The 13,919-nt window shown below is 47.8% G+C and overlaps 1 protein-coding gene across 1 annotated transcript in view; it reads right to left on the bottom strand.

The window, feature by feature from the left end:
• Cdcp1 (CUB domain containing protein 1) overlaps positions 1-13,919 on the bottom strand; it is a 47,246-nt gene that overhangs the window by 9,305 nt on the left and 24,022 nt on the right. The window contains exons 3-6 of the mRNA XM_045136815.1: positions 12,763-13,125; positions 10,393-10,761; positions 1,916-2,137; positions 470-850 (exon numbers count right to left, since the gene is read on the bottom strand). Coding sequence (XP_044992750.1) covers positions 470-850; positions 1,916-2,137; positions 10,393-10,761; positions 12,763-13,125 — 1,335 coding nt within the window. The remainder of the gene's footprint in view (positions 1-469; positions 851-1,915; positions 2,138-10,392; positions 10,762-12,762; positions 13,126-13,919) is intronic.

The following is a 13,919-nucleotide window of genomic DNA, read 5'->3' as shown; positions in this document are numbered from 1 at the left end:
TGCTTGCCACTCATTGGCTGCAGTTGGATGCTGTGGCAGGGCTCTGAGTTCTGTATGCTCGCTCTGAACCGTGAAAGCAGGATCGTTAACAATCCAACACTGGAGAATAATTGGTTATTTCTCATTTATGCCCTGCTTGCTTCCAAAAAGATTGGGACCTGATTCTGTGTTTTGTCTACCACTGTCTCTCACGGTCAGAAACATTTCTAAGCTCTAGAATTTTCTGCTCTCCTTCCTGATTGTAAATAATGTGACCAGCCACTTCTTTATGCTTCTGCCACTATGACCTCCCTACCATGATGGACTACATCCTAAAACTGTGAGCCCAAATAAACACCTCCTCCCTTAGTTGCTTCTTGTCAGGTAACCGGTCACAGCAATGGGAAAAGTAACACGGGCTTTCAAGGTGCACAGCAAACAAGAAGGGCTCAGGAGGTCTAGTAGTCGAGGCAAGCAAGGGAGCCCTTACCTTTGAAATAAGGTATGATGGACGCAGTAAGGCCTTGCTTGGAGGCCTCCTGCTGGAAGCTGTGGGCAAAGGTACGCAGTGTCACTGAGCTGTTCTGCTTCACCTTGATTTCCTCGATGGAGCCTCCAGGGCAGAAGGAGCCGAGGTAAAGATCCTGGCTGGATGTGGTGCTGGCCACGAGGTAGCCAAAGCTGGTCTTGCAGGCTGTCTCATGGGTGTGCTGCTGCAGCTTCCGAGCAGGCACGAGTGCAAGGCTAAGCCTGTCCTTGGGCACCAGCAGTTTCCAGGAGAAGTCATGTAGCTGCACAGGTAGCTGGAGGATGTCCTCAGGTACCTGTAGTTGGTAGGATTTCCTGTAGCAGTAACGATGGTCCATGCAGCCTGGAAGAGAGGGCTCATGGGCTCAAGGTACACACATGCAGGGGAGACCAGAAGTGTACCCTCCCCAGTGTGGGTGCATCTGGGGGCTTCCCTGCTTCCCCTTCCATCCTTCTCTACCACTCTTCCTTCTTCTCCTGGATCCTTTGCTAGCTTTTCTTTTTATTCCCCCCCTTCTTAATGTATACTAACTTGAACTACCCTTTTTAAAAAAATATTTGAGAGAGAGAGAGAAAGAATTGGCAGGCCAGGGCCTCAGCCACTGAAATCACATTCCAGATGCTTGTACCACCTAGTGGGCATGTGCAACCTTGAATTTGCCTCACCTTTGTGTGGCTGGCTTATGTGGGATCTGGAAAGTCGAACATGGGTCCTTAGGCTTTGCAGGCAGGCAAACCAATAAGCCATCTCTCCAGCCCCCGACTAGGATTTTTAGCTCTCTATGAATCACAGATTTTTTAGGTGACATGCATATGCCCCAGATGGAACCAGGAGAGGTTCTTGACCTCAAGGCTCTCTGTCTCATGCAGAGGAGACAGTGGGAAGGGACTGGGCAAGTAAGAACTTGAGGATGGGGCAGCTGAGGGAAGACTAAACAAATGAGGAAAGGACTTCCCCAGGGAGAAGCTGGCAGGCTGAGCAGAGAAGCAGGGGCACAGATACATGCTTTGACATACTGAGGGATGTATGGGGGAATGCTGACACCTGCTTCTTCTCTTCATTGCCCCTGGTCTCCTGCCTTTGGGTATGCATTTGAGATCTTATAACTGGGACTTATAACTTACTTAACAAGCCCTACTAAGGAAAGAGGCAGGGACTCCGGGCATGGTGGTGCATGCCTTTAATCCCAGCACTCAGGAGGCAGAGGTAGGAGGATTACCATGAGTTTGAGGCCATCCTGAGACTATGTGGTGAATTCCAGGTCATCCTGGACTGGAGTGAAACCCTACCTCTAAAAAACAAACAAATCAAACAAACAAACAAACAAAAAACCAGATAAACAAAAGAGAGAGATACAGAAGGGAGAGCCAGGACATCCCAAGACCCTGTGTCAGGAGAGGGGCCTACTGAGGGTTTTCTCTGCGTTCATCCACAGGCGTGTCAGGTCATCACACAGGAATGAGATCTTGTGCTTCGATCCGGCTGTTAGGGTGACATTGGGGCTGCAGGTCCGAGACTCCAGACACACAAAGCATCCAGGAACAAACCTGCGGCCTTGTTTGACAGGCCGTGGCTCAATGGTGAGGGACATAGTTCGCTCCTGGCTCAAATCGATCACGTAGGTTTTATCTGAAACCACAGACAAAAGGGAAGCATGAGGTATAGGTAAGATGGCCAAAGTGTCAGGTCACCTGTCTGGAGGGAGAAAGCTACAGAGGGAGCACTGGAGATTTATGATTAAAGTAACAGTATAAAGTGTTAAACAGAACAACAGTGGGGGCTGGTGAGATTGTTTATGGATAAGAGAGCTCTTCTATACAAGCATGAGGCCCTTAGTTAAATCTCCAGCACTCACATAAAAAGCCAGACATGGCCACATATGCCGGCAGCCTCAGCATTGATGGGGATGGAGACAGGAGGCAGGAGAGTCACTGGGGTTTCCTGGCCGGCCAGTCTTACTGCTCCAGCATTTGGCAATCAGTGTAAAAATGAAAACCCCACATCTCTGGGAGCCCAGCAGTGACACAGTGATGTGTGTCCACATTCTGCCAAGGGGCTGTGACTACAGAAAATTAGATACCATCTAACTCTTGGATAGTTTAACATCTACATTCATGGATTTTGAAATGCTATATAGTAGTTTAAAATAATGAGGAGCTTTAAGTGCCTCCTTGATATAGTGCTGAGCAAATAGCAAGTTGAGGAACATGACTTACACATTTCTCCTTGTTTGTCCATCTTCTGAATTGTTATGTCTTTAGTGACACGATTCCCCACTGGTGCTATCGAGAAGACTGTGTCAACAACACATGCTACCTGTGTCTATACAGCTACCCTACGCTGCTCACTGTGATCACTCTTCTTTCCTCCCTAGTATTTCATGTTCCCCAAAGCTAATTACTGCCAATTTTCTTTGCTTCTTCAGTTTCTATTACTTTTTCATAATTTGACATTCCAGCCCCACACCACTTCTACACATATCCCCCCACCTTTTCTTTTTGAGAGAGAAAGAGAAAGGGAGAGAGTGAGAGGAAGACTGAGCGTACCAGGTCTTTAGCCTGCTGTGGAAGAACTCTAGACACATGTGCCCCCTTGTGCACATGTGCGACATTGCATGCATGCATCACTGTGCATCTGGCTATGTGGGACCTCGAGATTTGAACATGAGTTCTTAGGCTTCACAGGCAAGCACCTTAACCATGTCTCCAGCCCCCAATATCATTTTGAAGCATTTGAGAACACCAGAGTTCCTTCAACTTCTCTCTATTGAGAAAATCCCTACAGATTCTTTTCAAGTGCTCTGATCTACAGGGGTGCTCAGGGATAGTGAGGAGGCAGGGTCTCCTCTGCTGTGACCTTAGGGTTCCCTTGGCCTTTCTCTTGGGTCAGATCCTGAGCTTCTTGAATACCATGTGTGATCATTTGTATTGATTTTCCACATGAGAGGATCTAGAATCACCTGTGAGAGATGACTGTGATTAGGTTAATTAAGGCAGGAGGCTCATCCTGAGGGCAGCACATCCCATGGGCTGGGGTCCTGGAGTGGATCAGGAGAGAGTTGGCTGAGCAGCAGCATTCATTGCTCTCTGCTTCCCCACTGTAGGCTGAATGTGACCAACTGCCTCATGCTCTTGCCGCCATACCTTCCCCTCCATGATGAACTGTAACCTGGAACTGAACTTTTCTTCCTCTAAGCTGGTTTTGTCCAAAAGTTGACTAAGACACCATGTCTTTCTTTTTACTGACTTTCACTTCCTTTCTCAGGTGACTACAGCCTTTAGGAGCTTCTTGGGAAAGTATGTATAGAAGCCAATATTCTGAGACCTTGTAGGTCTAAAAATGTCTCTTTCTAATTCTACAGTTAATAATTTTTCTTGGCATGGAATTCTTGGCTAGAAATATTCCTTAAGAATTCTAGGCCAGGCATGGTGGTGCACACCTTTAATCTCAGTACTTAGGAGGCAGAGGTAGGTCAGCCTGGGCTAGAGCAAAACCTTACCTCAGAAAACCAAATCTAAAATGCAGCTCCACTGTTTCTCTTATCCAGTGTGGTGGATAATCTATGTTGTGCTGATTTCTTAGTGCACTGTGTATGACTATTGTTCTGCCCTTCAGGAAGCCTGTAGGGTTGCTCTGTCCCTGATGCATTGAGGCTTCACAGTGCAGGCATTGGTATGTTTGGTTTGCAACTGTTGTGTACAGTGGTCCTTTTCAGTCATCAGCTCAAGTCCATTGGTTCTGAAAAATTCTCCTAGGCTGTCCTTTCACAATTCCAACCCTCTCCAGGAATGAGAACTCTAAAGCTCACATCCAATGGAGACTCCTTCCTTCATGAAAGACATTCAGTACTGAGCAGATCAGAAAGTATCGAGGCAGGTCCTCCAGTAACAGGTCTCAGGGCACCACCTGCCTCCTCCCTACAACACCACCCTTGGGAGACACCATTGCTTGGAAATATGCTCATAGACACCCCCAGGGCTGTGTTTTCATGGTGATTCTAAATTCAGCCAAGTTGATCATGGAGATTATCAACATAGTTACTGAAGAGAGATTAGGCAGACAATGATGGCTCATGCAGCAGGGAAACTCCAACAGAATAAAAACAGCAGCCCTGATCTGGGGGCGATGAAGGCCTGAATGAAGGGGATGTCAGAAGGCAAGAGGCTTCGGCTCTCTGCAATAACACATCTCATGCCACTATCTACTTTGCATACGTGTTCCATTCATGAGTCATTCTGCATGCTCTTTCCACACTTCTTTTGGCTGTATCTCAAAATAACTCAAGGAGTAGACAAAGTCCATTCAATGCTGCCTAAGGAATGCTTTGTTAAGAGCCTCCAGGAGGCAAGCACAGTGTCCACATATAGGCCCTGTCTTCACAGATGTAGTGTTCAGAGCCCACATACCACCAAGTAACAGTCCTATGTTATGAGAAGGCCACACCAGCTTTTCTGTCCCCTCCTTCCCTTTCATGTGAAATGTGTGGTATATGCATATGTGTGTGCAGATGCCAACAGACCATGTTGCATGGGTGTGGAGGTTAGAGGAGAATGTCAATTGTCTTCCTGTTGCTCTACTGAGTTATTTACTTGAGTCTCTTACTGAAGCTGGAGTTGTCATGAGCCCCTGCAATTCTCTTGTCTCTTTTTCCCATAGGACTGTGGTCACAGGAGTGGTGACACCTGACATTTTCATGGGTGCTGGGGACTGAGCTCAGGTATCTCAGGCCTTCATGCTCGTGTGGCATGCCTTCTTAACCAACGAGCCATCTCTTCAACAATAACTGGTCCCTAGTGACTGCATCCCTATGCATGGATGAGCTGCCTTGTCCCACTGCAACATGAGGAGGAGGGACAGGCGTACCTTGGCTCCTCTATGGCCGAGAAGTGAGGCCAGGGAGACAGTAAAGCACTGCTTAGGTTCCAGATGCTGTGGCAAAAGTCTTATTCTTTGGATTCTTTGGTGTGTGTGCTGCACGTGGAGGCCAGGGTCAACTTTGGGTGTCATTCCTCAGGGGCCACCCACATTTTTTTGGGGGGGGTCAGGTTTTCTCAATGGCTTGGAGTTTACACTAGGCTGCACTGGCTGGCCAGGGAGCCCCATGGATCTACCTGTCTCTGCCTCCCCTATGCTGGGATTACAAACATGTGCCACCAAACATGGCTTTTTCTTACATGGATTCTGGGGATCAAACTCAGGTCCTCATGCTTGCAGGGCAAGCACTTTACCCATTGTGCTATCTGTCCAAATGCAACTTTCCACGACATGACAGATGGTTTCATGTATGCTACATCAGAACCTCAGGTTCAAAGGGGGGCCTCCTCACTTTCTGGCCATTCTTGGGACAGCTGAAGGAATTAGGCTACTGGCTGAAGTTTCAGAAGGCATCTCATCATGTTTGTGCTATGTACCGATAGAGACTTCTTCCCTTAAATGAAAATGGGAGAACTGGGGTGGAGAGGGGGTGGATCTTGGTGGTAGAATTTATGCCTAGCATGCATGCAGCCCCAGGTTCTGTCCTCAGCTCTGGGAAAAAAGAAAAATGGAACAGTAGAGAAAAGCAAATAGTCTGTCTAAAAGTCGGCCCAAGGCCACACATGTCCAAGACTAGCAGGTGAATTTAAGGCTCACAGAGTGTGAGCTCCCCAACAAAAACCCAAAACCAAACCTACAGTACTTACAGTACGTAGGGCACAATGTACGTGGCTTGGAAGCTGGAGCCGCCCCCACAGGCAGCGTCTTCCAGAGGTGAGGAGAGCAGAGCAGAGCTTCTGAGGAAACTCACTCCCATGGGCTAGCTAGTACAGTCACACAGAAACCCAGGGCCTGCTTTGTATTTGTACAGAAAGCCAGTATGTTTTGAAACAGCCAGAGGAGGATGCACAGGCAGGGGGCTGGCAGGCTCCCCCAAGGGGATAAAACAGAGAGGGGGATACTTTTCAACATAATCATGTCAGCAGGGCTCCTCAAAGCTTTCGGATATTACATAAAGGGACAGACAAGCAGTGTGGTACAAGTGGGAATAATGCCGGGCCTGAGATGACAATACTGTTCCAACAGAAAGGGACAGAGAATATTAAGGAGCAAAGTGTTAGTACTGGGTGGTGTGGAGCTCGCAGTAATCCCTTCATCTAGGAGGCTGAGACAGAAGGAGCGTTTGAGACCAGACTAGGCTATATAGTGAAACTCAAAAAACATAAAAGGGAGCTAGGGAGATGGCTCAGCAGGTAAAGTGCTTGCTGTGTAAGCACAAGGACCTGCTTTCGGATGCCCAGTACCACAAAGAATGCCAAATGTGGCAGCACAAGCCTGTAATAACAGCACTGGGGAGGCAGAGACAAGGGGATCCCTGGGGCCTGCTGGCTAGTTAGTCTAGCTGATCCATATTTAGTGGGAGCCTTTTTTGTCTTTTTGTTTTTGTTTTTGAAGCAGGGTCTCACACTAACTCAGGCTGATCTGGAATTCACTCTGTAGCCCAGGCTGGCCTTGAATTCAAGATGATTCTTCTACCTCAGCATCCCAAGTATTGGGCTTAAAGGCATGCACCACCACCATGCCCAGTCTTAGTGAGAGACTTTGTCTCAAAAATTAAGATGTAGAGTGATTAAAGAAGACATCTGACAAATGACCTTTGGCTTCTGTAAACATGCACACACAAGTGTGCCCACACATACAAACATGTACACACATAACACACACAATAACCAAGCAGTATTATTTGGTTTTTGGTTCTTTGATGCAGATAAACACCCTTCAGCTATGAGCTTTGCACTCGGGTGGTCTGGGCTATCCATGTTTTTTTTTTTGTGTGTGTGTGTGGGGGGGTTGAGGTAGGGTCTCACTCTAACTCAGGCTGATCTGGAATTCACTATGTCATTTCAGGGTGGCCTTGAACTCACTGCAATCTTCCTACCTCTGCCTCCCGAGTGCTGGAATTAAAGGCATGCACCACTACGCCTGGCCTAGGCATATTCATATTTATATATATGGCCACAATTATTTCTTGGTGTCCTGGGCAGCCTGCACATGACCTAAAACACAAAATTTTTGTGGTCAAGCTGTAGGAAGATATTCTCTGAAGATCTCCCCTGGGTACAGTTGGAACACACCTGATATTTCTCAGTGAAGTAGAAGCTTTTTTTTGGAGTGGGGGTAGGCGTTGGCTTTCCAAACCATCCACATAAACTGGATGAAGTCTGGCATTTGTTTATAGTTGCAAGAGGCCCTGGCACACCCCCCTGCCATACACAAATAAATAAAATATTTTTTTGAGGTAGGGTCTCACTTTAGCCTAGGCTCATCTGGAACACACTCTACAGTCCCAGCCTTGCCTTGAACTCACATGGTGAGAAAATTAATATTTAACAAAATAGAATGAGTCAGATAAATGTGCAGGTGCACAAGCCTGACCTCCCTGGACTGGCCCCTGAAATTTAGGGTCCACATTAGGGTCCCGAGACTCATGATGGAGCTGTCTAGATGCCAGGTCTTTCACGAGTCCAGCCCATGCTATTTTTGTTTGTTTGTTTGTTTTTCGAGGTAGGGTCTCACTCTGGCTCAGGCTGACCTGGAATTCACTATGTAGTCTCAGTGTGGCCTCGAACTCATGGTGATCTTCCTACCTCTGCTTCCTGAGTGCTGGGATTAAAGGCGTGCACCACCACGCCTGGACGCCCATGCTAATTTTATCCCCAAATGCATTCATGCTGGCCAAGCTGCTCACACCTTACTTAAAGGCCTTGATGGGCTAAACACCTTTACATTCAGTTACCCACTCTGTATTTATCTCCAGGCTAAGTGTGCCCTCTCTTGGGGCTGCTTGGGGCATGTTAATAATTTGATTAGTTTAAGAATTGATGCTTCAGGAAACAGAACACATTAGTGGTTCCCAGCAGTGAATTAGCACACGGTAATTGACAACTGAGCCCGTGTCTCCTAACCTGACAGCCTACAGCAAAACACTTTACTGCTGCTATCAACACTGACTAAGCACAGGAGAGTGGCAGTGGAATCACAAAATGTCTCAATGGACACGTGTGTGCACACACATGTATACATACTCCAACATGCATGTAGCTACAGTTTATATATCTTTATAGTATGTGTACACATATGCTGTCAGCACTGGTGGTCCAGCATACACATGTATGCACATACTCATACATACATATGCATGCACACTAGCTGGGCATTCCTTCAAGGGGACCCTGAACCTTCACATCACAGATGTGTATCAGCTCTACAGAAATCTCTCCACTCCATTCCCACAGTGTCTCTGAGTCAGCTACTTTCCCTGCCTGGGGCTGCCTCCTCCTAGAGTAACTAATAATAAATGTGAGGCAGAGCAGGAGGCTTCTGCCATGGAGTCCACTCTTGGCACAATGCCTGGGGTCAAGACCATGCCACACAACTTCCTCCTTCACCAACTCTGATTCTGAGGCCCCTGGAACAGGGTCTCTGAGCTTAAAAGCCACTTCACCCCCTTGGGTAGGGCTGGGCTGAGGCAAGCCAAAGCTTAAGTAGGGCTTACTCCCAATGGCTGGGCTGGTTCTTACAGCCCTCACAGAGGGCACCTCCTTAACAGTGAGGCACCTCAGCACTCAGTCATGACTCCCTTCCTCAGGCTCACAGCACCATTTGTGGAACCATGTCCACCCCAATTGTCATCCACCTCCTTGGACTTCAGATGCTCTGGGTTCTGAGCTCCTTGTGCTCCTGGTAAGCTGTGTGATGTTAGGGCACTTCCACAGCCTCCCTGAATCTCCTCCTCCTTTTATTTTTTTAACATTTATTTATTTAGAGAAAAAGAGAGAATAGGTGCACCAGGGTCTCTAGCCTCTGCAAATGAACTCCAGATGCATATACCACCTTGTACACCTGGCTTTATGTGGGTACTGAGGAATTGAACCTGGGTCCTTAAGTCTTTGCAGGCAAGTGCCTTAACTGCTTGAGCCATCCTCCAGTCCATTTTTAGAAATTTTTTATTGACAATCTCCATACATATAGATAATATACCATGATCATAACCTTCTCCCACCACCCTACCTTTTCTCCCTCCTGAATTCCCCCTCCACTGAATCCCTTCTTTCCAACTAGACTCTTTTCTATTTTGATGTCATTATTTTTCCACTCCTATTATGCAGATCTCGTGAGGTAGCATCAGCCATTGTGAGGTCATGAGTGCTACAGCCACTTTGTGTCTGGAAGGCAGTATTGTAAGCACTCCTCCCTTCCTTTGGATCTTAGATTCTTCCCACCACCTCTTCTGCAATGGTCTCTGAGCCTCGAAGGGTGTGACAGAGATGATCACTCAGTGCTGAACACACCACTGCCACTTTTCTCATGGAGCCTTCTTGTTTAATAAGAAGTAACTAAGAATAAAAGCAAGGTCAAGCAGGAGTCCTTTGCATGGAGTTCACTCTTCCAATGCCCTGGGTCAAAACCATGTGCCACAACTTCTTTCACAGACTCCAATTCAGAGGAGACATAGCTAAGGCTATGTAACAAGGCTTGGCATGCAGTGTGTGCCCATGGAAGGGGCATTTAGTCAACAACTGTGGTATGTACCGTCTCCAGTACTAAGGGTACTTGACATTCAGGTTCCCGTTACAGGATTAAGACATGAAGTCTACAAGGTAACCTTTCATGAAGAGTAGCCTAGCATCCTGAATGCAAGACTGCTTGCTTCATACTACAGGAAAACCAAACTCCATGCTTGGCGTCTGCCAGTCAGCCTTCCTTGCTGCCTAGCAACCCACTTCCTGAGGCTCATGCAGGGTCCAAAGTCCCCATGTCCAAACCTACAGATGAGGAAGAGGTGGTAACGTCACCCAGGCAACATAATGTGTGGAAAGAGGAGGAAGGGAAAGGTGTGGCTCACTCACTGCTTTCGTTTTGTGGACGTTGGACCAGGACCTGAAACCGTAGTCGCAGGATCCCAGGGTTCTGGGCGTCTTGGTCGCAGCCTTGCAAGGAGAGATTGAAGTTCCCTGCCATGTTCCCAGGCTGCTTGTCCTCCAGCTTGAACACCTCGGGGTTTGTGGCAGAGCCAGGGATGTAGTATTCAACCCGCTCCTCCTTCCTCTCACAGTTGGAGACATTGAAGTTGAGGAAAGAGACACTGGCCCGCAGGTGTGCAGGGACAACAAACTGCCACGTCATGAGCTCGTCCTCGGGGAAGCCTCCAGGATAGTTGGCAGACATCAGGGTGGCTGAGCCTTCTCCCTCGAACACAGACTCGATGATGCATAGGCCTGTTGGGATGAAGCACAAAGCAGAAAGAATGTCTCCTGTCCTGGTTGCCAGTGGCTGAGGGCAGGGGGTATCAGGGAGAATGCCATCCTGAGGAGTAGGGCTACATATGATGCTTAACTCAGGGAGAGGATCAGGATGGCAACATGGCCATCAGCAATATGACAGCAAATGGTTAAAATCTCAGTGGATGGGGAAAGCCAACATGTTGAGTATGCCCATTTTCTTGGGGTTAATACAGTTCCTAGAGCCAAGTTCAAGCTTCTTACAGGACTGAATACAGAAATGGGCCATTATATTGTATGTCAGTCATACAGATATGACTGACACAAATAACCTCAGGAGCATAGGAGATGGTGGAATCTAACAAAATTATAAGGAAGTGATGGGCTTCAAGTATTCATTACTTTTGTTTCCAAGACAATTTACTTAGCAAATCCTGTTTTTTTCAATACATTTTTAGAATCTTATTCTTTGTAATGCTGAGCTGTTGAACACCAGCTCACAAAATTTTCATACTTAAGCAACTCTTATGAGCCAGTGTGAGAAAAATAGCATCGTATTAATGCACCAACATAGAAAAGCAATGGGCGAGGTCAGGAGTGATGAAGGTAGAGGTGGAGTGATGAAGGTGGGTCTGCAGCACCAGTCCCACATTATTTATTTTATTGTGTGCATGTATATAGTATGTGTGTGTATATGTGTGTGTGTTTGCAGAAGCATGTGCTCCTGCTGCATTATGTGTATGAAGGCCAGGAGAATGTCTGGTATCCCCCCTCCATTGTTCATCTGTGTGTCAGTTTGCCCTTCCCTTCCCCCTTCCCTTCCCTTCCCTTCCCTTCCCTTCCCTTCCCTTCCCTTCCCTTCCCTTCCCTTCCCTTCCCTTCCCTTCCCTCCCCTCCCCTCCCCTCCCCTCCCCTCCCCTCCCCTCCCCTCCCCTCCCCTCCCCTCCCCTCCCCTCCCCTCCCCTCCCCTCCCCTCCCCTCCCCTCCCCTCCCCTCCCCTCCCCTCCCCTCTCCTTTCCTTTCTCCCCCCCCAGGTTAGGGTCTCATTTCTAGCCTAGACTGACCTGGAATTCACAATGTAGTCTCAGGCTGGCCTCAAACTCATAGTGATCCTCCTACCTTTGCCTCCTGAGTTCTGGGATTAAAGGTGTGTGCCACCACGCCTGATGGCCTGATTTGTTTGCTGTTTTCATGAATTCCAGTGTCCCTCTGGTCTTTGCTCCCCACAGGACTGGGGTTATAGATGAATGTGGCCATACTCAGCTGTTGGTGTAGGTGCTGGGAAATTGAACTCAGGCAGTCTAAGGCCCCCTTAGGCCCTCATGCTTGTGTGGGAAGGCACTCTTAACTACTGAGACACCTCTTCAGCCTCTCAATGTCACATACACAAGGACAAGGTAATTGAGCTTGGTGGCTCATGCCTATAACTCCAGTACTTGGGAAATGGAGGCTGGAGGATCAGCAGTTCAAGGCCAACCTTGGCTACACACAAAGTTCAAGGTCAGCCCAGGCCACATGAGAACCTATCTCAAAAAACAAAACCAGGGGCTGGAGAGATGGCTTAGCAGTTAGGCCATTTGCCTATGAAGCCCAGGGACCCAGGTTTGATTCCCCAGTACCCACATAAAACCAGATGCACATGGTGGCACATGAGTCTAGAGTTCATTTGCAGTGGCTAGAGGTCCTGGTGCACCCATTCTCCCTATCTGCCTCTTTCTCTCTCCCTCTCTCTCTCTCAAATAAATAAATAAAAATAAAATATTAAAAAAGTGCCAACCATCTCCAAAAAGCCAAAGCTGAGAGTTACCCATTTGTTTAATAGAGAAGAGGAAGATTACATAGGAATGAATGGCCTATATTGTTTACATAACAGTGGATCATCCCTTAGTGCTTTTAGGATGAATTATATAGAATAGCTGACATTGCATCTGGAATATTTTGGAACATTCTGTATGTTTCCACCCAATCAACAGTGTGGGAGGAAGGAATCATGCTCACGTTTTATGGATGAACGGTTGGCAATGCTGAAGCCTGAGATGTTTCTAGGGTGGAACCATGGCAGGTGTAAGGCCATTTTCACACCCTCTTGCATCTTGATCCGGGACACCGTGCCGTTGCTGCAGAAAGTTCCAATCCTGACCACCGTGGCATCAATGCGGCCGCTGATAGAGTGTGTGACTCCATCTGTGCAGCTCTCTCCTGGCCCAATCTGCCTCAGGCGAGGGAAAGAGAACTGCAGCTCGAGACCAATGCTCTTGTGAGCTCTGACATCCCACACAAAGGTCCTGTTGAGGGTGGGCAGCTCTGATGTGGAGGGCTGCAGCCGGACTTCCCCAAAAGGACACGGGCCTGACATGCAGTCTGCAAAAGACACAAAACTATTCTGGGGATGGAGAGCTGGCTTAGCAGTTAAGGCACTTGCCTGCAAAGCCAAAGGACCCAGCAAGATTCTGCAAGACTCACGTAAGCGAGATGAACAGGTGGTGCATACGTCTGGACTTCATTTACAATGGCTGGAGGCCCTGGTGTGCCCACTCTCTCTATATTCGCCTCTTCCTCTTTCCCTCTCTTTTTCTCTCCCCCTCCCTCTGTCAAATAAATAAATACATAACATTTTTTTAAAAATAGATTTTTTTTGCAATTTTTATGAGAGAGAGAGAGAGAGAGAGTTGGTACACCAGGACCTCCAGCCAGTGCAATTGAATTCTAGACATGTATGGAAGCTTGTGTGAACGTGTGACCTTGTGCGCTTGCATCACCTTATGCATCTGGCTTACATGGAATCTGGATAGTTGAGCAAGGGTCCTTAGGCTTTGCAGACAAGCCATCTCTTCAGTCCAAACTATTTTTTTTAAAGCTATTCCTCTTTGGCCTCCTGTTTTAGGCTCTTTGGGACTATGCCAGGCAGGTGCACCCACCCCTAGCTGCTCATAGATGGCCCTTTGCTGGAGAGGAGCCATCTTGGACCAGGGAAGCCTAAGAGGTTTGGTTCTGGCCTTACTCCCCTCCCAGGGTGAAGGTGCAGCAAGCATTCAATGAAGGGTTGCTGCAGGAGTGAGAAGGCCCAGTACCCTTGCTTCAGGTGGCAAAACCTGGGGTTGACCCTGCCTAATCTGAGCCCTGGAACATTCTGTATGTTTCCCCAGCTGTGGTTG

Source organism: Jaculus jaculus, chromosome 17 (genome assembly GCF_020740685.1).
Source record: "Jaculus jaculus isolate mJacJac1 chromosome 17, mJacJac1.mat.Y.cur, whole genome shotgun sequence".
NCBI classification, from domain to species: domain Eukaryota; kingdom Metazoa; phylum Chordata; class Mammalia; order Rodentia; family Dipodidae; genus Jaculus; species Jaculus jaculus.
This window is presented reverse-complemented; position numbering and strand designations above follow the sequence as displayed.